We start from the raw sequence: 26734 nt of genomic DNA on the forward strand, positions 1-26734 counted from the left end.
GCCTGCATGCGTATGCACACCCACACGTTGACCAAAACAAGCACGACTAACACGCTGCGCTTTATCATCTACTGGAAACGTTAACGATAAAAATTAACGAACGAGAACTAATTACCAACTTCCGCATGACCATCAATGACTCCCAATCAACCACCTCGACGCACCGCGGATCCTTCCCGGCAGAGGTCTCCACCAGCGCCATACCCGTGTCATACCAGTGCCATACCTGTCCAAACGCCATCGAACGGAACAAGTTTCACCGTTGGCCGAGTCGATGGAGCATTCACACGGCTGTTTCCTCGTTTCAGCGACACGAGATGCATCGGAGGGTGGGGTACAGCAACTACGATGGCAAGATCGCCGGCCTGTACGATCTGGAGGAGACGCTTGGCCGCGGTCATTTCGCCGTCGTGAAGCTAGCTAGGCATGTTTTCACCGGCGAGAAGGTCGCAGTGAAGGTCATCGACAAGAGCAAACTCGACGAGGTCTCGAGAGCGCACCTCTTTCAGGAGGTGAGCACACAGACGGATGGCGTTCTTTTTTTCATTCGACGGCTGTCTCGTCGATGCGAGCCGACGGAGGCGACCGCGTATCCTTCATCCCCTTTGTTCCTGTCCCCCTGTGCGTCGCGTGAATGGGAATACGCGCGGCACAAAGCAGGCTGGCGAAGGAAATGGAAACGCGTGCTAATCTCTTCCTTCTTTCCGTTTGCTCGCTCAATAGCCGTGCACCTCGTATCGTGCACGCCGTTTTTACCGCGGACTCTACCAGCCTTTCATACCTTTCCGTCGTCTCACCGTGTTCCAGGGGGAAGGGTCGCATGTTTTCGGGATGAACTGCTGATTGATCCCGGCAGTGGAGCGGAGACGGCGGACGCTGGTAATTCGGAAATAATCGAGCGCCGCGAGGGGTAGTGTCTCCCGCTCACGCTAGATGGTGTCGCGTTGTTACTGCACCGTAATTTCGAAAGCGGCACCGGACTGAGTTATTTCCTAGCGATTTCTACTCGCGGCAACTCACACGTAACTATACTATTTCCATTCCGCTATCGTTTTCGAGCGCGCAACGAAATTCTCCGCCAAAACTCTCGGGAATTAATCCGTGTTATATCAAAAGGTCTACGATCGTACGAATTTTTCTCGCAATGCTAACAATTTCAATCACCGGGATACGAATTACCGACGTTCGATATTCCACCCGTCTAGAATCGAGTTGCACGATATTCAAAGGCCCACTGTTCAACTTCTCCGTGTATGAGAGTACTGTCGAGCTGCAGTGTACAGTGCATTAGAGCTAACTTCTCCGTCAGACCGTGGAATAAAATTCCCTCGCGAAACTGCGAAAGTTTAAATTGTAAAAGCTTGGGTCACCATCGTGCCAATATTCCGTTCCCTAAAATCGATATACCATCTCAAACGGCTGCCTAACTCCCTAACCTACCTGTTTCCTATTTTCAACCTAGTAACGAAGTACCCCTTTGGAAACCTACGAATTCCCAATCGCGTAAATTTCAAGCCTCCTCTCGCGATACCGCACCCTCACAGAATCAAGAATCAACCTAACCCAAGCCTAACTCTAACTCTAACTCTAACGCTAACATCTGAAGATCGAAGTGACGAGTCCATCTCGTCGCGACAATAACCGCGAGAGTACGATTGCACTCTGGCACAGCTTCCTACGATCTCGCGACGTTCGGTGTTAAATATTAACGACCGATTGCGTAAGATCCGCTGGACGGAGTCGCGTAGGAAATATCTACGATCCGCTTCGAACTTGTAGATCTCGTTAAGGTCAACGAGATAATGGCGCGAGAGGGAAGGAGAGAAGGGGTCGTTGACCAGCGTGTTCGTACGAGGGCAAACGTCGAACCATCCGGCGTGTACCATGTCGGCCATCCTCTTTGTTTCTCCGTTCGCAGGTGAGATGCATGAAGCTGGTGCAGCATCCGAACGTGGTCAGGCTTTACGAGGTGATAGACACGCAGACGAAGCTCTACCTGATCCTGGAGCTCGGCGATGGCGGCGACCTCTACGATTACATCATGCGACACGACAGCGGCCTCAGCGAGGAGGTATATCGCGGTCGTTTCAACCTATTGCACGTAATGATCCTGTTCTGCCGCGGAAAACGCTGTCATTTTATACCGCATTGGGCCCCCCGGCAGGAATTCTTCGGCCATTTTCTTATCTTCTTGTTATTCCTCGATTATCTCGATTCTTCGATGACCATCGCGATTGAAATATTTCGAGGATAATTGTTTTATCGCGTAATAATTTTCCTTTTTATCCACCGCGCATGTCAGTTACGTTATCTCCGTCGAACACCGGGAACCTGGGATTAATTATTTCGATTGGTCTGGTATTCCTAGCAGGCTCTCGACGGGAATTGAAATTGCAGTGGGCGGGGCATAATACGAAACTTCATCTAGAATCAACTTCGCTAATAGACACGCTAAGTAATATGAAAGCGTCGTTCACGCCATGTCGTGGGCAACTTTCGGCCAGTCTTCGACGTCGACTCATCGACCGTGAATCAGAGATACCGAAAGCTCGGAATAATGCGATCCTCGAGGAGCATGATCGAAAACACCGAGTGTTATTTAACCCTTTGCACTCGACGATTTTGGAAAATTGACGATACATTTTTTAGCAGTAAATAAAGAATTGTAGAATTATTTGATTTCGATACCTCGCACACTGTTACGTTACATTAAATTTGACGTATTAATTAATATCCATCTTGCAAATTTTATGAAACGGTGACTGAAGCTCACTTCTCGAGTGCGAGGGTTAAGTCTGTCGCTAATGACCATGCTGACAATACGACTCTGAACTGAGAAAAAGGAAAAGAAATTAATTTGAAAAAACTTTAGTATATTTTAGTACACCCCGAGATAATTCATTTCCCAAGTTCAAATTTCCACCAATAATACCTACTTAATTTCGCATAGGTACTCAATCTCTTCAGGGCTACTGTCACATACGTGTACATTCAGCTTCTCAAAATTAAAGAATTTTATTAAACAAAATGGAGAACCATTTACCATAAAATCCCTCAACGATAAAAATAATTTCGTCAACTACTTATTGAATTGTTATCCATATGAAAACAACTAAATAGATTTTTTCAACTTCAAAAAATTCGTCCCTGAAGAGGTTAACCCTTTGCACTCGAGAGGTGACCCTCAGTGACCATTTCATAAAATTTGGAAGATCGATATTAATTAATATATTAAATTTAATGTAATGTAACAGTGTGCGAAGTATCGAAATCAAATAATTCTACATTTCTGTTATTATACAATTCTTTATTTACTGCTCAAAAAAGTATCGTCAGTTTTTTAATAGAGAATCTTTGATTTTCTACTCTTCTGTAGCCAAAAAATCGTCGAGTGCAAAGGGTTAATATCCGTGTCTCGTTATTTTTCCCCGCGAAACGACGTGCATCCAGAGATGTATCCTTGATCTGTCAACGCGCTGTCGCTAACTGTATCCCCGGCTCTATTAATAACAATTATACCATTGATCAAAGCCTACTTATCATGCGCCATTTATGATTCAGAAAGGGGCGTTAGTCATCGGTATTCCGAAGAACAAACGTTCCTCGTTCTTTGCCGGAAACGCGAGAAATGTATTAAAAGAATTCCTGCGGTGGCCCAACGATGCATTGTCGTTTTTCGTTGAATTTCGTTGAAACTCGACTTCGCGAATGACATACTGGTGTTTCGAAACAGCAAGGCCGTGACCTTTCGCACGAGACCCGCTGAGATGGGCTTTTAATCGATCACAGGTGGCCAGAACGTACTTCCGGCAGATAGTCAGAGCCATATCGTATTGCCATCGACTGCACGTGGTGCACAGGGACCTGAAACCCGAGAACGTGGTGTTCTTCGAGAAGCTAGGCACCGTCAAGCTCACCGACTTCGGATTTAGCAATCGGTTCTGTCCTGGCCAGAAGCTCGAGACTTCCTGCGGATCGCTCGCGTATTCGGCGCCGGAAATCCTACTTGGCGATAGTTACGATGCTCCTGCCGTTGGTGAGTGTGATAAGATCGATGCATTTCGTGTGCAGCTTTCCGTTCGCGCCGATCGTTTCGCTAATTTCAACGCGGAATGTCCGTGACGTCACTGGTTTTCTCTAATTTTCATTTCGTTTATTCCGTATTTCGCGATTGCACGCTGCGGTGCGGTGTTTGTGGTGTTATATTATTGTACTGTCATCGAATAATTTATTTCTGACGATTATTCGCTTGTATCTTGTGGATATTAGTATTGGCTGCTGGGCTCGAATGAAATTGGCTCTATTTTTATGACTAATCAAAATTGTAATCGCGAAGGGTTAAATGGAGGGTTGATAAGGTAGACTAGGGGTGGGTTTCTTTGAAGGAACTTGGAGTTTCGAGAATTTGAAAATTGTTATCGTATTCGTGATTTTAAATTCTTCGACTTGGGCGAGGAACGTATAAAATCGACGAATAAGGAAAAAATGTTAAATCGCGACATTGTCAACGTCATTCTCTAGAACATCCGTCATCACGATCGATAAAAAGGGAAGTAGATTAGAACCAGGAAGGATTTAGATATTGCTCTTCCTGAAAAGGAATTTAAATTGAATACGAATATTTCTCTGACATGTCCTGTTTACCTGTAATTAATACAGACGTTTACAAAAGTCCTGAGACTTCGGTCCAGTGAAATAAAATTATTTTCGACTTTGATAATTTAAAGCTCGAGTTCGAACCCACCCCTAGAATGAAGCTTCGACGAGGTCCAAAGATGGCGAAGAATTTAACACCAAAGTTAGCACCTTTTGGTCCTAGTCTGGGCCAGTCCCTGGGGTCCGGCGTGGCACTTAACGTGTTAACGGTTTAACTCTTTGGGGCACAGTGGGATTAAAAGTGTCCCACCTTTTTGATGCACCGTAATGCATGGTGGGACATTTTTAGTCCTACTTCGAAATATTGCAATAGCTGCATGCGCATAGGTTTATATTTCGTCTTATTTACGTAAAGCAGTTGGTAATACCTTCGACAAATGTTATAAACGTATTCGCTTGTGTTGGCAACATTCAGCATGCCAGTACAGCTTCGCCAATTGTTGCAAGCGGAAGGCTTGTTGCGACAATCTTCTTTTCCTGCTTTTATGTTTTTACATTATGTGATTGCTAACTTGGGTCTATTTTATTATCTGAAATTTGTGCCCCAAAGAGTTAACTCGAACAATTCTTAAAAATTAACTCGTTTGCTCCACGCAAGTCTAGTATCCAAACTAACATCACCCCAATGCAAGATAAGAAAATATGAAATTACTAAAAAATAATGTCGCTTACTCTTAAACCTTCTCAATGACAGCTCTTGATATCAGCCTTCTCGCAACTTACAGTTATACGTCAAGTTGATCTAGCATGAAGTAAGTACAACCCCGTACCGAGCTAACCACAGACCCCCACTTTGCACGGAAGTCAAAGTAACCGCGAGTCAACGAAGTGTCCTAGCTGAGATTCATTTTTCCTATTGGTATTTTCAGATGTTTGGTCACTAGGCGTAATTTTGTACATGCTAGTATGCGGTCAAGCACCCTTCCAAGAGGCGAACGACAGCGAGACCTTGACGATGATCATGGACTGCAAGTACTCGATACCACCGCACGTATCCGAGGAGTGCAAGCGTCTGATAGCCAGAATGCTGGTTAAGGAGCCAGAGGACAGAGCGTCGCTCGAGGAAATAGCAGCCGATCCTTGGCTAGCTGCTGGACCCGACTCGGATCCGGTGGAAGCGTTGCCACTGGTCTCGAGGCAACAGGTGTCCGATGATCATCACAATCATATAATCACCAAGATGGTGAACGGGAACATTGCCACCAAAGAAGAAATATTGGAGTAAGAACATACATCAAATGTTTAAAGAGCGTGATTTTTTAGTCATCGAAATGTTTATATTTATTAATGTTATATCGATTTTGTTGTAGTGCCCTCGACAAGAATGAGTACAATCACATAACGGCGACGTATTTCTTACTAGCGGAGAGGAAGCTGCGGGCTCATCGTCAGGAGCAGGTGCAGAAAACTCGTCCGGAAATCCTCGAAGTGTCAGCTAGGTATACTCTACGCGTATATGAAATTCGTGCAAAGAGACAGCGAAGCGTGTATCGATTATCTATAGAGATATCTTTTATTTTCAGCCGGCAAGATGACGTAGTTAGTAATATGCGTGCCGATCAAAATTCATTGACCACGGTCAATCAATCGCTGTTGAGCGTGCCACGAACGCCGGGTGACTTGCCTCAGGTACGTATCCAATGATTCCTCTGTAATAGAGTGATTATTTAATAGACGAACGTAACAATATCAGACGTGAGACTCTATCGCGTGAACCCCTCCTTGAGAATCAAAAGTGACACTTTTTCTCGTTGCAGAACGTTCGAACGCGGAAATGCAGCATCGTGCAGGAGGAAGAAGACGAAGACGATGTGTCTTCGTGCTCGGGTCGAGACGAACGCGGCAGTAATTCCACGCTAAATTCGTTTAATCGCCGTGGTTCCCGATCGGAAGGCAAGCTGTCGCATATTCTACAGGAGAGGTTGTCCCAACTTCCAGAGAAACCGAGCCACAAGCCTATGACGTCTCAGCGAAACTCGCAGAAGGATATCAACGTGGTTCCTGTGATAGTTGACGGAGAGGAGCGACTGAAGTCTAGTCCAAAGAGCGGGAACAGCAACGAGCCTTCGTTGCTTGTCCAGCAGAAGGTAGCGCCCAGGCCTCAAGCGGGCAATCAGTTCGCAGACAAAGTACCTGCAGTAATGAAGCTCGACCCTACTAGCCAGGAGAATCTGAAGAACCGTTTGGACGACGGGCCGTTGCCTGGCTGGTCGAGAAGAGGATGTTCAGAGAACAGGCCGAAGTCAGTGTCCGAGTGCTTGAAGTCAATAGGACATGTCCCAGCGAACAAGTGGAGAATGGGATCGCAACATCGTTCCTCTGCTGCGTCGTTGGACTCCTCGTTGACGATGAGCCCGTCGAAACCGTCCGATATTAACACGACGACTACTACGACTACTATATTAACAGAGTCGTGCACGGTATCGATCCCATTGCGACCCTTGAGCGGGCTTAACGACAGCCTATCGCTGACGCCTAAATATAAGACTATGCCGTCACCAGGAAGCGCTGGTTCCACGTCTACGCCGCTAAACGAGATCCTGGAGGACGGGGATGCGTTGCCTGCATCCGGTAGCGAGAGCAGCGGTTCCAAGTGTCGAGTGGTTAGGAAAACGGGATACGAACAGAGAAAGAGCAAATTCCATAAGACACGCACAACTTCTTGCTCGAGTTCGGATGCCAGTGACGACGATAGTGAGAGCAGGAAGAAAAGGGCGCATAAGTTGGGTACCTCTGCGGGTAAATCGATGCCTTCTAGACGCGATAGTCACGATGACTCTAGTGATTCGCAGGATCCAGGAGGAAGTGGCGGTGGGGGAGGAGGTGTAGGTAATGGCGAACATACAACGGAGACACCGCCGAGTGAAACAAACCGAAAGGACAGTGGAAACAGTACCAGCACTACTACTACAACGACTACGACGACTGGTGGAAGGCATCGGTGCTCGGAGAACCAGGTTATATTCGGTAGGAGGCATCGTACAGGCAGAAGAAGAGCCGGCGAGACACGTCTACGCGAAAGTCAGTCGTTAAATCGTATCACAGAAGTTCAGGAAGCGGAAGGACCATCGTCGTGCCACAATCACTGTCACGTGTCTCGTAATTCCGCGGTTCTAGGCGTGCAAAGTATGTCGTCCTCGTCGTCGTCGGTGTCGCAAAGCAGTACTGGCTCGCATGGTCTGCCTCAGACCTTGTCCCAGGCAGCAGCGACTGTTCAGAAAGCTAAAGGTTTTGGAGCGAGACTCCTGCAAAGTTGGTCCCTCAGTAGCGCCAAGTCCTCGTTATCTCAGCCATCGAATAAGCAGACCAATTGCAGTCCGAACGGCAGATGCACCAAGCAGGAGGTGCAACGGGATGCGTGTCAGAGGATCGAGATGTGCTGCGATGATAAAGAACTGAACGGTGGCACGGTCAATCAGATACCGTCCAACGACAAGGAAAACAAAAACGGCTCGATGAACAGAAACGATTGCAAGACCAGAAAAATTCGGTTGCTTAGTCGATACTTCGCCGTTCATAAGAAACTCTGTGTCCCATTGCCAGGATTATTCGGCAAAGGGCGTCTTTACAAGGCTCGATCTTGCGGCAGTATCGCACGAGACCGTGTCAGCCCGCCGTCGCCGAAGTCCATGCTGTTCTGTGCGACAGTGGACGACAAATGGCGAGATGGTCGGCAATGGTGCGACGCGAAGCATCAGCATCGCGGCAGTGACGGGGATATCAATCAAAATCTGGGCTTGTCACACTTGGTTCAGGAGACCGTGGTAGGAAAGGGCTGCAACCCATTACCCGCAGTCTGCCACATTCACTTGGGCGACGCGTCCAAGTGCTGCAGTCTCTGTTGATAAATCTGCACGTGGAGCAGGTTGATGCACAAACGACAGCGCAAGAAGGCACCGTGGGTCGCGTAATTTTGACCTGGAGTCGTTGGAATCATGGTCCATGCGACCGTGGTCGAGTGGTCGCTGTCTCGTGACGGATTATGATTGCTGGCGACTAGGAAGAAGGAAGAGAGCGCGCAAAGGGGCGCAAGAAGACGTAAGGAGACGCGATTATCACGAAATGCAATCAATTTCACGACGGCCGTTTCGCGTGCAGAGAAATAGGCGGTGGGAGGGAAGGCACGCAAGACGACATGGTGCGACGCTATTAAACGAGGAGGATCTTCTTCTGTACGTGACGCGTCGTGGTGATCGTTAACAACCACGACCTCTTAGCCGATTACACAGCACGCGTCACAATGGTCAATGTATTCACTCGATCACGTCATGTCCCCTCCATTAGACCGATGCTATACCAGCAGAACCCGATCCTGTAACCTTTCGATCGCAATGCGTAGCCGAGAGAGACCAGAATAGTAAGGGTTGTGTCGAGAGAGGTAGAGAGAGCGTATTCATCGATCTGTCGCTCTGTGGGAAGTGTATCTAGTCCGTGTGAACAAACCTATATTAAATATTACAGAGTTTATTATTAATATTAATATTAATATTATTATTATTATCATCGATATTTTATTATTTTTATTATTACTAGTACTACTATTATTATTACTGCTATTACTATTATTATTATTATTGATATATTATTATTATATCGATTATGATTAATATTATTATCTATCTCATGCTATAATGCAGAAGACATCGATCGAGTCGCAGCGTCGCGAATAGGAAATCATTCGCGTACACGGACATTGGAATTTCGCAACCTTGGAGGGTCTTCCTCTTCCTTCCCCTTTATTTATCTGTTTCCCCCGCTGTTCCTCCCACGGATTGCGATTATCGTACCATTATTCCCTTTACGTGTAACGACGCCCTCGTACCATGCGAGGCCCTGTGCACAGTGTGACACGCTTGAGAAACGAGCGAAAACTCGCGTTTCCTTCGCCCGAGGAAAAAGCACACGAGCGATACCGTATTTATATATATGTAACACGCTAATCGATTAGGCTTACACGCGTACCGTTTCGATTGAGGAACGTCCTTTGTGGTGCTATACGCGAAGATCTGACACGGCGAGGAAGAGACAGGAAAGGACTATGGAGCATGTCGAATCGTTTCCAACTGTTTTCTCATTATGTCCTAGGGGATGTATAGGGGATGGCTTGGAATTTCGCGAAATATCGGAGAGTCAAGGTGCAAGCAGGAAACACGAAACACTGTTGTGCCCGAGAAGAAAATTCGAATCCTGACTTCGTCATCTAGACCATAGTTCTCGTCTATAGAACAGGAACTATGCAACCGAGGAACTACCGCAAAAGGGCACGAGAATCCGCAAGTTCTACATGTCGATCACTGTCAAACCGATGAATATAAGAGACCAAGGCTTAACAAATCCAACAAACTCGTTCTTATGGTGCCATGAACCGAAGCAGAGCTGCTCTTCAAGGATACTCTACGTTCAGATACCAAAGCGACAATATAACGTTCTGAAAAGCCTGCAGAGTTGAGCAAAAGGGAATGGAATCTCCTAGGACAGCTACCCGTAATACGCTGTTGCACATTTTCCGCTTGTCGTCCATTTTAAGAGGCGATCCTCTTCAGAAAATGGCCGCGGGTGTCAGCGTGCTTGCCGGCTGAGCGCGCGCGCCTCATTCTTCATCGCCTTCATCCGAATCGTCATCGTCATCGTCGTTGCCGAATGCACGCGTTTATCTCGTTGGAGAACAACCCCGGATAACCAGATGTCGCTTCGCGGAACGACCTGGTAGAACATAGACTGTAGAGTTAGAGTGCGAAACTGTAAACGATAGTCCATGACAAAACACGCCTCTCTGCTGCATCGATCGACGAAACTCTTGTAAATTATAGTCCGCAAGAACTTTGTAAACTTTATGGAACTATACAAATCGTTTGCTTCGATGATCGAACGCGGGCCATTCGGCAAAGCTCTCGCTTAACCTGAGCGATGTACGTGCACGCGCTTTTCACCCTCTTTTTTTATATGTACGTGGCCATGTTGGGGTGGTGCGTCGGTTGAAGGTCGAAATCGTGCTTTATTCGATTGAACAGTGTCGGAAAGAAACGATGTATCTAAGAATTAAGTTGTTTTTAGTCAAATGAAAATAGGAGAATCTGTCAAAGTTGAATGTTTTTCAGATGTATATATTTGCAGGGTTTATTCTGTAAGTAGTATGTTTTTATTAAAAACGACGTTTGTATTTCATTTGTACCGTATTGAAGTTCCTAAAGGGCTTTAAGGATTCATTGATACCGCTGATATATCAATTGTACTTAAGTAATTGATGTTCTCGAGGAAGAGTTAATAAGTAGTAACGCTGGCTAGCTGTAGTTGTGTATCACTGTCTGCATTCTCATTATAATATAGGGCGTTTGTGACACTCTGAACATATCTATAACGTTACGTCTACGTTTTTTCGATACATAGAGTCGTAGAGACATTTATACCACATAGCGTGCTCGAAAAAGTTTCCCCCCTTTTCTAAATCCGCTGTGTACGATGTGTAACTATTGTTCGTTGACACGATATGCAGGCTACTTCTAGATACTCGTAAATTTAGAAATGAAATTTAATATCAGAACAGGGACCACACGTCATCGCAGTCCGAAATACGTCTCATTGCTTTCGTAGGCTAGCACGTAGAACGAAGATCTAGAATAGAGATAATAGAGTCACGTTATAAATAATGTTCCTTTCTCCTTCATCACCTTACTGTACACCCTTTCTACGATTTTCAAAATTGCTATCAGCGCGGTATGGGGCACCGATATCTCTTAGCGTCGATCGGAGTCCATCGACGAAACTGGTTGAAAATATAACCTAAAAAGAGGGAACGAATGTTTACACGTGTAATCCTCGAATGGCACCAGTGGTACCCGTTATGAATCAATTATCGATGCTAAAGTTTCCTCGTACTACTTATGCTTATTATGTGTTCTCTCGAAGCAGACAATTCGACCTTCGACCCACGAACGGGCCCCTCTCGTTAATGGCGACGTTTCATGTCCCCCTGGTAGGCCGAGAGCGTTTGTGTGTACCTAAATCGTACGTCAGGTGTACGAATCTGCGCGTAAACTGTATGTACCGAGCCAGATGTTTTTTAGTGTAATACAATTTATTTATTATATACCCTGTAAAAGAAAAAAGAAAAAACTGAAAGAGAGAGAGAGAGAGAGAGTGAGCGAGTGTGTGAGTATATGAGTGAATGAGTGGGAGAGAGAAAGACGATCCTTTCTAAATCGTCACTGCCGACGATCGTCAACCCCCCTTTTTCGCTTTTTTCTTATTATAACACCTCTCTCACCCCTCGTGTCGTCGCCTCGGGAACGAGATCGTTTGCTTCCTCCACAAAGACTGAGCAAATTGTACAATAAATTTCCATAATCGCTTGGATGCCTTGTGTCGTACGATGACGATGACTCGACGAGACCAAAAAGGAAAACGGGAAAAAAAAGCAAATAAACGAGTGAAAAAAATAAATAAAAAAAAAGAGAGAGAAAGAAAGAAAGAAGGAGGAAAAGAAACAAGCAGGGAAGGAAAACAGAAAAAAAGGAAACGAATCGTACTCGAATAATGTCACGAGTAAATAATCACTGTTCTCCGATCACGCGTTTTGTTTGAACCAGCGACGAGCTGTCTGAACGAGCACACCTTATTCTGGGTGGATTGTTTAAAACGAAATGAGGAAGAAAAAAAAGGAAAAAAAGAAAATGGAGAAAATAAGAAAAATAATAGTATTAATAACAATAATAAATAATAATAATGATAATAATAATAATAATAATAACAATAATAACGATAATTTACACTCAACGAATTTGTTCATCGTTCGTTTCGAGTCCCAACGAATCGCGACCAAGGTGTAAACGGGCATTAAGACTATTTCCGTTCAATGGAAATTTAAGTGGGGAATTAAAAAAAGGAAAGAAAGAAAAAAAGAACGAGAAAGAGAGCAGGAAAACCATGACGCGAGAATTTTGCTATTTGAGCTAAAGCTACGCGAAACCAGAGTGACGTGCTTCGTTGCCGGGCATTATGGGTCACGGTGGTGAATTCAAGCTTGACCAATTACACACTTTCCCCTCGGAACAATCATAGGAATTATAACGCCGTGTGTCCGTTCAGTTCGATCACTTTCTACGCGTTATTAGAATTTACCTTTGCAACCACGAGAAAACTGAAAATGGAAAAAAAAAATCGTTGATTGTGTATGCCTGCAAGCTGCAAGTAACTTAGCGAAGCGTTGCGACCCCTGCATCGAGACTACCGCTCGACGAAGTTTCCCGCGCGACGCCATGTTGTCCCACGCGGATGCTATCTATGGTAAATAAGAAAATATTTTCGTGTTGTAAATGAACCCGTTAGCGGCGCGGCCGATCTCGCGCGGTTGTAACGAAGAGAGAAAAGAGAAAAAGGAAGAATTAACGAAACATAACGAGGATCAAGGTAGAGAAGAAAGGATTGCCATGAAAGAAACATCGTTTCGTGAATATAACGAAGCGCCGTTTCAACGCTAATTCTCGTTCGCTAGTCCCGTCGAAGTTGTCCCGGACAACGCTATGCATAGAGTACAATGTCCCTGTGGTGATTTTTGTATAAGTGAACAATATCCCGTTTTTTCCACCGATGCTGTACACACATCCATCATGCGCCCGTGTCTCGGTTTAAGTAAGAATGAAAACGAAAAAAAAAAAAAAATGGAAAATAATAAAAAAGAGTATATACATATATAAATATATATATACACATAAGACAAGTGTCCGCTTTAGATTTCGTAAATGTCGGCCCAATTTACTGCCAGCTGAGTGTAACAAAACAGACGAACAAAGAAACAAATAAACAAGCAGGAAAAAAAGAGGTAAAAAGATACACTTGCGTGCATCGGCGACGAAGTCCGTATCGTCGCAGTGTGCCGGTACGCATAATCATTCATGCAATAAACTGTGTGCCCGAAACGAATAAATGAAAAATAATGAACCACAAGGAGCAAGTCTTTGCTGACACTGTGTCTAGTTTCTCCTATGTCGACCCCCCTTTTCCTCGCATTTTCTTTTTCCACTTTCCAAATCGCAGCAGGAGATGGTTAGAGCCGATTAATAATAGTCGCTATAGGTGGGAGCGAAGATTGCGGCTGCTCAAGGCCGCTGAACCACGTCCCCCCACCACATTCTTTCGCCGTCTCGACTCCATTCACCGCTTCTCCCGTGTCTTCGTTGCGACCGCAGCGCAGAGCAAGAGGTTTGGCACGATTCCCTGGTAATTACTCGTCTTTCATGCACAAAGAAACTTTAGAAGCAAAAAGCATCGTATTTAGAATAACGTATAGCGAAGGGAACGGCCTTGAGTGGCCGACATTTTTAGCTCGCATTACGCAGGATGCTGAAGGAACGGATATAAAACGTGTCTTTTAAAATTAGAATTCTCTCTATTTATCATGAAGAACGTACATAGAAATTGAATTTCATAAAAATTATAATACTATCGTTTTTCGGGGGAAGTGATCGTGCGACTTAAAGCTGCGACCACGTTTAAAAATAACGTTATACATGTTGGTCGTCGACAATCGATCATGAAAGGGTGTGACACCTGAAACGCGTATCATCGATGGGCGGTTTCGTGTGAAAGAATGTATGTACACAGGCATGTTGGTCGATGCGATTGCAATTACTCAGATAGCCACGCGTTATCGTCGTTACTAACTCGCACTATCGCTTTTCTGATCAATTTTCAGCCCGCTGGCGCGAGTTTAGATCGCTCTTGGCAATGCGCTCTCGTTTGAAACGTGTTCCAAGACGTTTCACGTTGCGAATTGCCACAGCGTATTTAGTGCTTTCATAATGTTGCAGTGATTCCTCGTCACTTGAACTATCCGAGCGTTATTATTTATACGTTTATATTACAAACAAGATACACAGGAATACATTTATATCATCGATGCGAGTAAACTGCACGTAAATTGCTTGCCTACGTTGCTCCAACGAGCCACGGAGGAGCGATAGGCTCGTAAAAAGAAGAACAGGAAGTATTTGATTCGATGTTTCTCGGTGATCATGCGATCTAGGAACCGGAATGTTAACGATCATTTGTTCGCATATAACTAGCTGCAGTTACAGTCTGAATTTAATAGCCTCTACTTATATACGGCCAAAGACTTCGCGGATAACAATGATTCGAGGTAATTTGTAACATGGAAATAATGACAATAATTTTGTTCGTTCTTTTCAGTGGAAAAACTAGTGTGCGTACACTGTATTTCTCGAACCGGGTACAGTGTTTCATAGAAATTGTATGTTAAGTTACAGACAATTTTTAATTCCTTGTCATACCATTTAGTTTTATCACACAAATCACTTATCGCTCTCCAAAAATAATTTTCTCTAAAACTATTTTCTCTCCGCGAATTTTAACATTAATTTATATATATATGGAACGTCTATACCTATAATTATAACTATGATTATAATTTTGAATAGACTATAGCGGAGGATTCGTTATTTAAATTGTCTGAGACTTATCATACAGCTTTCCACGTGGTATCGTATTTGCATTTAAAAATAAAGATAAAAATAAATAACATCTGACGTGTTTTTTGGAAAATTTGCAGATGCTATGGCGGGAAGAAAAGATCGAAGTTTAATATAAATATGACGTTCATTCGCCAGGCATATTCATGCCGTAGTGATTCTGAAGACAATCTGGAAATCCTTGCATCTCCCAACTGCTTCATGAGTTTTTAACGAGCAACAGAACGTCGCAATTACAATTGAGCAGTGGATGGATGATGATCCACATAATTGAGAGCTTTCTTGCTGTTTTCGACGAATTCCTGAGACAAAAATACAATAATCTTAATACCAAAAATTGCCTTATAAGGAAAAAGAACTTACAAGTAGAAGGAATTAATTACCATTAATCCACGGCTCATGAAATAAGGCCTGTTGATACCATCGTTTTTCTCACAGTCCTCGCAGAAGCAAAGGAATATCGTGTCTATGATCATCTGTAAGAAAAATTAATTTCCGATTACAGATGTTAATCGGATGGCAATTATTTCATAGCGTTTAACGCGTTTAACGTCACACCGGTCCCTAGGGAATTTTTCGTTCAGGCCTCGCCGGTCCGTACGGCCTGGAAAAGCCAACATGGCGGCTAACTGTGGCGTGAAATGTCACACCGGTCCCTAGGGAATTTTTCGTTCAGGCCTCGCCGGTCCCTAGGGACTTTCCGTTCAGGCCTCGCCGGTCCGTACGGCCTGGAAAAGCCAACATGGCGGCTAACTGTGGCGTGAATGGAACGACAAGTAAAACCAGCATGACGTTTAACGTGTCAAACAGATTATTTCTTTGGAAGAATCGAAAATGAAGGAAACTGATAACCGTATCTCCATTTCAGCTTAATCCAATCACTTCTTATACACATTTATATTACCACCTATTTGTTTATGGAAATTACCTCATAGATGGAAATGAAACAATGCGCCACCAGGAAAGCAAACAATCCAGCCAACGCAATCGGTACCCATGGATAATGGAGTCCTTCTTTCTTCTAAACACACAAGATAATTAACAAATCTACATTGAGAAAATGAAAAAAAAAAAAAATTACGCAAAGACGTTGACACACCTGTATTAAATAAATCCCTGAAACAACTGTCAACGTAACCACTAACACCTTTCCCAAGAATAAAACAAAATCCCCAACGCTATTAATGGCTACAACCCTTAGTATGTTACTTGACAGCGCTTGGAAGGCTTTTCTGCCACCCGTACAAAAATTACATCCGTATATAGCTAAAACAAACAAATTGATAAGATTATTATTAACAAGAAAATTACATAGTTTGTCAAATTTTTATTTAAAAATTGAAGTATACTTGTACAGGAATTCATACCTGTTTCAATATAAGCATTTCTGGTGAGGTACTTTAGGGCGCACTCGAAACACCAGAAGCAACAATGACAGCACCATAACAACATTCGTACAAAATCGTTATTATAATTTTTCAACCGATTCTGCACGTAGGAGATAACGGCCCTTATCAATCGAATGATGCCAATGACCAATGCACCAAATGCGATCGTGCCTAAGTGGTATCGTGTGAGATACCCGAAGCCTCGAGTGACCGCCAGAGAAAGACGCTTCTTATCTCTATCCAAATAAATTTTTCATTTTTAATTAAACGAAATTTTTAATTTATACGATTTGGATTGCTTCCGTAAAAGTCCTAGGTACTTTACTTATCATTCTCACGAAGAAAATTATATTTTTGATGTTATAAATAATAAAAATGTCAGGACTACTAATCAACCAAGTGAAAATGAACCGTTGAAACCTCTATCATATACTCGAATCGAAAACAATCCATGTATCAACCGCGATATCGATCTAAGTGTCACCTGGTGAAGAACCAACGTGCAACGGCGCAGGCAACAACCATATGTTGACAGCCTAGCAGGAACTCGCAGGTGACGAAGAAGAAAAACAGATTGTACCATCTACTCGCCTGCAAGACATTACTTTGTAGTCGTTTTCACCCGGTATATCTGAATTAATTCAATCACTTACAATTAGAACAGCATCTTTCCTGAAATGGATGTGATTCTTCTTGTTCATGTAAATGTTTCCTGCGCTTTCTATCCAAAGGATGCAATAAACCCAGGCACAAACGGTGAAACCGATCAGAAGATAAGTCTGAAATATGGATTTATACTTTCAAATTACTCTTCAAAATAAGTAGACTGAAAACTAGATAAGTCTAGAATGTAAGCCTAGTAGTTTTATGTACACATAAGATCCTTTTACTATAAAAATATCTGTTACAGTCTTTCGTTCAAGCAGGAAATATTAATATGCTTGTACAATATTAAGAAAATAGTATGAATACAAAATGGAGGAATAAAGACTTCAAGGTTCGAGTGGGCGTTCATTTCTGATTCCATAGTTCCTCAAAGTCCCACGATATTATTCAATTGCAGCGCCATGCGATTTCCTTTTCCTCTGCTGTGTGCCATAAAAGATGCAATAAAGGAGAAAAATGACAAACATTTGCAGAAAGATAAAATACTATTCGTAGTTAGAACTTGGAAGCAACAAGAAGCATGCAAACAGATGAACACAAAGATAAGAAACTCTGCTGCATTTCACACGAGGAAAAAGAAAATGAAATCTGAAAGCTGCTTTGAATTCTTTGATATGCTATAACGTTGTTTATCAGAAAACAGGAAAAATGCTTCAGATGAACGAAAATGTTGCCTCATCCTGTGTACATTAGTCTTATCAAATATTTACGTATATAGGCTGAAGAAGGAGGGCTGGCATTGCGTAAACAGCCTTTCCCGCCTCGCGGAACAGCTGCATCACGAGGGCGATTCTTTTTCTCATCACCAGTACGATCAGAAGCGTGATGACCTGGAAATTATGTCGAATTAGTAACGTCAATATGGGCTCGTTAAATAGCAGACATTTCTGATATTTACAGTGACTGTCAAAAGTATCCAGCGAATCATTCCGTTTCATATTAAATTGTACATTAATGATTCGTAAAAAAGTACCAAAATTACCATTTAGTGTCCTAACTCTGAGCGCTGTCTTAACACGTTCCGTGCCATAAATAGTACACGCAGACATATTTATTGAATCCGCTAAAACATGTTTTATGACAAATTTAATTCCGAAAAATATGTATTTCCACTAAAATAACGAGGCATTATGCAAAATGCGGTATAGAATAAAGCACGTAAATTTGTTTAATTGTTACATGTACAATATTTATTAACTCTTTGCAATCGACAATTTTAAAAATATAGTAATTCGAAGATTTTCTGCCATAAAGTCGACGATATTTCCAAACCGGTAAATAAGAAATCGTATGCAAATTAAGACGTAGAATTATTTTACCACGATATTCCACGCATCGTTGGGTAATTGTAAATGTGATATACTAATTAACATCCATCTCTAGAATCGGATTAAATGGCGACTGAGAGGCTACAGAAAATTAATGAAATTTTCTTGTTAATTAACAGAGTATCCAAAAATTATTCGAATATAATCATAATACGATTCGTTTCGTTGGAGTATTTTTCAAAATAACGTAACAAGCAGTTTTACACTAACAAAGAGAGATTCGCAAATGATTCGAGGACATATTCGACCTATTTGAAAGGATCATTTACGTGACAAGACGTTTTACCGTAATAGTCGAGAGTATAATAGCGTAGATGAAGTAAGCCTGTTGACTCGAGTCATCTTCCGGTATTTCTCCCGCCTCTACCGCCTTTTTCTCTGCATACCACGCCAGCCTGCGCAAACATAACGTTCTCTGTTGAGGGGAGTCGGTAATGCAATTTCAATGATGAATCTTCTTCATCAGAAATAACGAGGACCATTGATGGCCCCACATTTTTTTCACGCGCATAAATGAATCCGAGGAGACCGTGGAAGCTTACCAGAGGTACGCTGAACCACCGACGCAGGCCAAAATAACGCCGATCAGAACGATGTAGACGACCCACTGCACCATGTAACGAAAGGCGATTAAGATACCCAGTGAAATGGCTGAAGACGAAAGGAAAAGGGAGAATAACAGAAACTGGTATTAAAGAGAGATTTTACGAAAGAAATAAGAGAAAGGAAAGCATACCCAGAGCGATCAGCAATAAGTAGACCAGTTCCTTCCAAGCAACGCCAATATCCCTGGAGGCTTCCTGAAAAGAAGAATCTGTTTTTGAACGTGTCTCGGAGAGTAGAATGAACCTGACGTTGAGTAGAAGTTAAAACAATCTACGATATTCTTTTACGCTCTTATGAGAGCTCGTTCACTTGTTAGAAAAATATTTGAAAATGTATAATAATAATAATAAGTATCGTTATATTTCTCATGGAAGATTAATTACAGTGTCCAAGAGATATTAACTTTTGCTCTAATCTGTAATATCCAACAGGTGATTCTGATAGAACTTATTTTCTCGAATATGAACCTGTAAGAGAGTGTTTTATTACCCGGAGTTTTCGAAAAATGCGAGTTTTTCTAAAAAAGCTTGATTTTTATTTAAAACGAAGGATTACGTAAAGATTAAGAACGTTGGGAAAATAAAATATAGTGAAAATAAAATTATCTTGAGACACACGTACGTACGTATCGTAGAAATTTATCCTATGGAAACGCGAATGCAGTTATAGTTTATAAAAGATGTGTAAATTATCAAATTTATTGTTAATAACAAATTATTCGCAATGTGAATTTATAATAAAGGCAAAAGAATTAATAAATTATTGACTAATATATGAATTTATAGCGTACTTGTGTTCAAATGTAACTATAATTTGCAAAAAGTTTATAAATAATTAGACTGATTGTTAATAACAAATTGTCCACAACGTATATTTATAATAAAAGTAAGAAAATTAAAAAAATTATTGGCTATTACTTGAAATAATGACGTACTTGTGTAAAAATGTACTTACAATTTGCAAAAAGTTTATAAATTATCACACCGATTGTTAATAACAAGTTAATATTGTTATTAACAAATTATTCGCAACGTATATCTATAATAAAAGTGAAAAAATTAATAAATTATTCACTATAAGAGTGGAAAATTAATAATTAATAAAATTGGCGAAGTTCGAAAATTTTCGATCGGGGTGGGGAGCTCGGTCGATTGGAGACTATATAAAGGGCGACGCGACGCAGCAGAAGTCATTTGTCGGTTCGACTTCGGAAGTGTAACATCTAAATTTCTTTGTGCGCGAGGGGTGGGGGTCCGAAGTGAGGTTGGGGCTAGCCACCCCATCCTCATCCCACCCCATTAAACCATTTACTAATTCTTTTTTTGTTTTCAGGTATTAATAATTTTATTTTTGTTTTCAGGTGCTAATTATTTTATTTTTTTCCAGATTTTAATAATTTTTTATTTTTCCAGATTTTTTTTTGGTTTCTATTTATTTTTATTTGACCATTCGAATATTTCGTATAATATTCGAATGTCTCATCATTGGTTTGTTCATATCTCATCGTTGGGTTCTTCATGTCTCATCGTTAGGTTTTTCATGTCTAATCGTTAGGTTTTCCATTTCTCATTGTTTATTCTATTTGGTTGACTACTGTGGTTTATATTTGTTTCGCTTTTATTATATTTTACTAATCTAATACTAATCTGTTCCTTTTCAGCATTTCAGGTTTTTCTAGACATTGCTGGACGACGCGGGATGCGTGCGTCTAGATCTAAGTAGTTATAAGGAGGATAAGATAAATCCATAGACTAAGTTTCATGTGCGCGCTATCCGTTCAAGGATAAGCCACCTAACTTGGAGCGGAATATATCAATTCTCTTACCCTCTCGTTTACCAAATAGAACATAATTGTTCTCGCGATAATCGCGATCATTCTTAAGTATCGACTAGCCTATGCGACGTACTTCCCGTGTACTCGACAACTCCATGCCTCGTAAGTCATTCTCACGACTCGTCTCCGACACTCATTTCTGCCACTGTCAATCTCGTCATGCGTCGGGATCTCTGGTGGCCCTCGGGCTGGGGAGGCACCTGGTGCAACACGAGGGTCCGTCGACCTTAGTCGTCCTGGGTGCCAATCTGCGCACACGACCGGGGGATGGGCCCTGCAGTCGGAATCATTGCAAGAGCGTGCCTGCCTGCCCCTCTAGCACTTGGTGGCTATGTGGTTATGTTTGCATAGAGCCGGGGTATGGAGCATGCGCGTGATTCCGACTGTTAGGCCTCGCATAGGACCCTCGAATTGACTCTGGGTGTTTCCCTGGTTCGTTGGCTGCCTTGGGTCATCGAGTAAGCCATGGCGAGGTCGGCGGTGGCAGGGTGGGCAAGGCCCGATCGGGAGGCTGCCGAGGTGTGAAGTTGCTTGTACACGGGAGTGCATCGCGTAGGCTAGTCGGTTTTTCGAATAATCGCGAAACCCCCTTTGTAAGACACGAAATAAAATAAAGTGTCAGTAAAGTCACTTTAACTTAATTCGCTCCAAGTTAGATTAGGCTATCTGTGATACGGATAGCGCCAGTAGGTTACGCCACTAGGGCGCATGTCGGGTCTCGATGCATAGCCACCTCCACGTGGTGAGACCTGGTAATTGGTATCCTTTTCCAAAAACTAATTTTTGGAAAACGATACCAAGCTAAGAGCTACGCCCCAAGTTTAAAATATTGGCTATTCATTATAAATTTTCGAAGTTCCTTCTGAACTTCGTTCATTTTTCAAAATTTTATAACAAAATCGTATTCTTTTTCTTTTCTTAGACTGTCATATGTTATTTCCATTATACTTGGTACTCGGATTACACGTAGCTACGGCACTGTCGAGACTAGAGAAACGAGCAATGGCTGCCTGGCCCTGTATACGCATTACCTACGAATATTTTCTCGATTTAATCAAAATGGAAACTGTTTTGACAATTTTGCTTCATGATTTCTTCTTCCTAGAAATTTACAGAATACGATACCTTGTAGAAAATTCGTGGTAGGTAACGAATTGTTCATTAAAACGTAAGAATAGTGCGTAAATAGTACACTCGACATTAGAATCTTTCAATTTTTATGACCAGTTATAATTATTAAGAATCACAAATAATTATAATTATGAACACTGCTCTTGCGTTTTTAGAAAAACTCACAATTCCCAAAAACTGAGGATGATAGAGCAATTTTGATTACGGATTCGTGTTCAGAAAAGTAAATGAACATAGATTAAAATTCGCGTTGAACAGTATTGTCATAATAGTAAGCACACTTGATCTAATTCAAGTTCCAATAAGTATACTCACGTCGTAAAAATTATCCAGACCAAGCTTCCTCAGGAAAGAAATGGCAGTCTCTGGGATCTGTTTAGGTATGCATCTATTCAGGATCGCTACTTGGCTATGGGAAAAATAAAAATGCTGAGGACCATATGACAATCATTAAGAAGTCACCGAAGTGTCAAACGTTGCACGTAATCACTGTGTTGTATTATTGCAATTAACCCTCTGTAACTACAATCTTCTCCGTGGAAAAAATAATTCCAAGCTCTCAGTGTCCCTTATTATGAGCCAAAAATTAGAAACCAATAATATAATATAACGACATAGTGATAGAACATACTAGCACGATAATGAATAAACGAAATGAAATTCAAAAAATATACACACCGTGCTTAGATGAGAAAATGGTAGAAATACCAATAATTGCCCACAGTATAAGACAGTATAATATTTTCTCTGAGCAATCAGAAGTACAAATTACATAACTATAATTTTCATCATTCGTAATTTTCATTATTAAGATCGTATCTACGAACAGGGCCATACAAGGTGAAATGACAAGGGAAACGAGCAAAATATATACAGCGACGAGGAGCGAAGCATTGGCGTAGACACGGAAACATTAACACAAGATCCAAACCGTGACGATGTAATCCACCCTACCATTATATCAGCATACATTATCAAGAATCTAAAAGTAGTTCTCATCTCTGCACAGTATTATACTACTCCCAAGTCCAACAGCTCACACGCACATACACGTACAAACAAGGAACAATAGCAATCCATAGGAAAGACGTGCTCGAGCCAAAAATTCCATTTTGAAAATGAAACTTCAGCTATGAAGATTTTTATCCTAAAATAAAATCCAAAGGACTACTTTCTGTTACTTTCATTCAGATATCTACAATTTTCACCGTGAATCTGACGCATTAACCCTGTGACTGCCACGCCGAAATCACGTGTATTTTGATTATTCGAAGCATATAATGGGAAAATAATAGTAAATTGGCGATATAAGACAACGGTCTGATACAATGGAGCGTTTATCTTATTGGCAGTCACGGGTGAGCACTGGTGGCGCCTTGGTGACGATTGACAGTCTACTAACTGTCAATTTTCGATCAATTTTTACAATTGTAAGTAATTCAAGCGCTCCCGTCACCAATAATCACTATGGCGTCACAAGAGAGACCGTGACCAGTCATATATGACCAACGTGGCAGTCAAAGTGTTCACCCTTTGCGGACTATCATCAATTTTGCCGAGGAACTCGTATATGCGTTTGGCGAAAACAACTGATAGGACCGAAAGTCCTATATATGTCTCACATCGCTATGGTTATCTATGTCTAGAATTTGACATCTTGGAGTGCTATCTACTAAGCAGAAATGTGCACTGACAATTTGAAATGCCCATCGTGACAGCAACTAGACTACATGCTACGGTTAACTTCGGACCCGTTCGCAAAGGGTTAACGTAATTCTCAATCTCTCCAACCAATAGTACACCCTTCCAAATCGTGCCCAGTTACAGAGGGTTAAACATCTCGTTGGTCTCGACGTCTGTCGAAAACTCGAATGGACATCCTCGGATTCTCGTGCAACGTAGACCACCAATTGACCTGGTCCGCGACCGGAAGTGGCGCGGGATCCCGTGCATCATGGAATACTAACTCAGTGGTGCAGCTTCTCACGCATTCTCGCGATTTCGTGCCGTTCGGGGCCACGGTTATCAGCTGGTACCTGTGGGAAATGAATAATAAATGAGCAACGGCGTTAACGAAAAGTGTCCGCGCGGAAATTCGGCAATTTTCCAGTGGGCCCGCGAATTCAGACGCAACGCGTTCGCGCTAATTAACAGCGCATCATCTCGAGCAACCCTTGCTCAGTTTCTCGCTGAGATTTCGCGCCAGTGGGGGGTCCTGGGGGTGAGGGGTTGCAGGTTTTAATACATTGCGTAGATATGTAATAACACATAGAAATTCTCAATTATTTATGCGCCAGGGACCGCACGTTTTGACAAGACAGTGTGTTGGCATCTGAGGTCCGTAATGGATGGCGTGCGGAACTCGAGCAAACTCGTGAGCGGTCCTCGACTCTTTGGGGTACAGAATTTCAGATAATAAAATAGATCCACGTTGCACAGAAATTTTATTGCCTTTTAAATGAAACAAAATTGGTACATTTTTACTAATAAAGGATATTTTATTGCAATAGCGTGCATTACTTTTATTATCAAAAAGGTGGGACACTTTTAATCCCACCGTGCCCCAAAAACGTTGACGACCAGGTATTTCATCTCCATCTTTTCATATAGGATTGGGCATATAATTAAACATTAGCTCTCAACTCTGCGTAAAACAACCTATGGCATCAAGTCTGTTACTAAAATGGGATATAGTATTTTTGTGGGATAGTATTCCTCTTATACTACAACGAAATAATATTTGTACGAATTTTTTCACGGAAGAATGCCCAGCAAAACGAAAATCTCCAGGACCGGTTGTCAACGTTCGGGCGACTCAACATGGCGACTCCCGTGATCGGTCGTGAACGCGTTAACAGATGGCGCGCGGAGCACGAGGAAACTCGCGAGAGGTACGCAATGTGTTAATCGGGTAACCCGAACGCAATTTCGCATATTCGCGCGGTCATCAGCGAAACGCCTCGCGGCCGGAAGAATTATTAATCGTTAGCGGGCTCTCATTGTTGCGAACTTGTTTTCATTCATACTCGCGCGTCGACGCGCGAATATTGAATCCGGCATTGTTATCGCGCGCGAGCCCCGATGTTAATACGTCGACGAATTATTAATCCTTCGGGAACGATGGCGACGTGTTTGGAGAGGCTGGGATATCGCGCGGGCATGTCCACGGCCATGGGTCATCGAGCTCTGCTGTGCACATAGATGCATATATACGCGTGTGTTTCGATGGATTGTTGATACACGGATTACCGTTAATGTTTATGGGGATAGAATGGATTGAAAGTCAGCGGGGAATAGTCGGTATTAATTTCAGCCAGAGTAAGACGATGCTTGCACTGCCGCGTTTACTAGTAGATCAGATTAGAGGTCTGATTTGGTGTGATCGTGCGATTATTCCGCTGTTAAACGTACGTTACCAGATTTCCCTCGAACCGTGTGTTGAAATACGAACTACGTTTCGCAACTATGAATCGTAAAAGGTCTTTTAGATAAATACGAGATAAACGGGTAATTACGATCCGGAGATAGATGGGTATACGTAGATAGGCTTCCATTTCAACAGAAGTGAATCGTAACTCTCTGTAATCTAGATTCTAGCCGGTTACAAGGAAAGAGTTAGCAACGATTAGAATCTTCCGTTTTAATTAGATATACGTGTATCGACACTTGTTCCCGGGAAAAAAGTAATCTCGATTAATCTTACGTTAATAAAATACGATATGTCGAGAAGATAAGTTTAATTGTAGATAAATATCGATCTAAGATATAAAGTGTCAATAAACAGTTTATAAGATTTGAATTCCGAGAACGAATGTTTATATAAGCACTGGATAAACATTGGGGGTTTAGGCGAACCGTGTTACATACCCTCTTGACACTTTCTTGCGAATTTTTCAGTCTCTCAAGAGAACCACTCAAACAAACATATACCTTCCTTCATTAATAAAAGACTTGAATAGAGAATATATATATATATCGAAGTTATTTTACAATTAGAACTCATAATCCCAATAGAATATTTAAAAGATGGTAATTCCGAGATCCATAAATTTACTATATGTCAAGAAGGTGTCAAAAAGGTGGATGTTGGAAAGATAAGTTCAGTTGTAGACAAAAATCAATCTAGGATATACAGTATCAAGAAATAGTTTTTAACATCGAAATTTCGAGAACGAATGTTTATATAAATATTGAATAAAAATTGGGGGTTTAGGCGAACCGCGTCACGTACCCTCTTGACACTTTCTTGCGAATTTTTCAGTCTCTCAAGAGAACCACTCAAATAAACATATACCTTCCTTCATTAATAAAAGACTTGAATAGAGAATATATATATATATATCGGAGTTATTTTACAATTAGAACTCATAATCCCAATAGAATATTTCAAAGATGGTAATACCGAGATCCATAAAACTTAATATATGCCAAGAAGGTGTCACCCGAAGAAACATATACCTTCCTTGAGTAATAAAAGACTTGAATAGAGAATATATATATTGGATTTATTTTATAATTAGAGCTTATAATCCCAATAGCATATTTAAAAGATGGTAATACCGAGATCCATAAAACTCACTATATACCAAGAAGGTGTCACCCGAAGAAACATATACCTTCCTTGAGTAATAAAAGACTTGC

At 41.9% G+C, this 26734-nt stretch overlaps 2 protein-coding genes across 5 annotated transcripts in view; one reads left to right on the plus strand and one right to left on the minus strand.

Moving 5' to 3' along the window:
• Positions 1-9086, plus strand: part of Snrk (SNF related kinase) — a 17742-nt gene extending 8656 nt beyond the window's left edge. For both annotated transcript variants that reach the window (XM_017904564.1, XM_017904565.1), the window contains exons 2-8: positions 309-512; positions 1919-2071; positions 3790-4036; positions 5526-5877; positions 5967-6095; positions 6180-6285; positions 6414-9086. In XM_017904564.1, the coding sequence (XP_017760053.1) occupies positions 318-512; positions 1919-2071; positions 3790-4036; positions 5526-5877; positions 5967-6095; positions 6180-6285; positions 6414-8501 (3270 nt within the window). In that variant the 5' untranslated portion in view covers positions 309-317 and the 3' untranslated portion in view covers positions 8502-9086. The remainder of the gene's footprint in view (positions 1-308; positions 513-1918; positions 2072-3789; positions 4037-5525; positions 5878-5966; positions 6096-6179; positions 6286-6413) is intronic.
• A 5023-nt stretch (positions 9087-14109) lies between these two features.
• The window catches only part of LOC108550729 (choline transporter-like protein 1), a 72013-nt gene continuing 59388 nt past the window's right edge, over positions 14110-26734 (minus strand). For all 3 annotated transcript variants that reach the window (XM_017904559.1, XM_017904560.1, XM_017904561.1), the window contains 13 exons: positions 24061-24129; positions 22409-22502; positions 19259-19322; positions 19065-19173; positions 18809-18917; positions 17905-18024; positions 17182-17307; positions 17013-17119; positions 16508-16764; positions 16240-16406; positions 16069-16161; positions 15524-15616; positions 14110-15442 (listed from right to left, as the gene is read on the minus strand). In XM_017904559.1, the coding sequence (XP_017760048.1) occupies positions 15374-15442; positions 15524-15616; positions 16069-16161; positions 16240-16406; positions 16508-16764; positions 17013-17119; positions 17182-17307; positions 17905-18024; positions 18809-18917; positions 19065-19173; positions 19259-19322; positions 22409-22502; positions 24061-24129 (1477 nt within the window). In that variant the 3' untranslated portion in view covers positions 14110-15373. The remainder of the gene's footprint in view (positions 15443-15523; positions 15617-16068; positions 16162-16239; positions 16407-16507; positions 16765-17012; positions 17120-17181; positions 17308-17904; positions 18025-18808; positions 18918-19064; positions 19174-19258; positions 19323-22408; positions 22503-24060; positions 24130-26734) is intronic.

The sequence above is a fragment of the Eufriesea mexicana genome, unplaced genomic scaffold (assembly GCF_001483705.2).
Source record: "Eufriesea mexicana isolate 0111107269 unplaced genomic scaffold, ASM148370v2 scaffold2964, whole genome shotgun sequence".
NCBI classification, from domain to species: domain Eukaryota; kingdom Metazoa; phylum Arthropoda; class Insecta; order Hymenoptera; family Apidae; genus Eufriesea; species Eufriesea mexicana.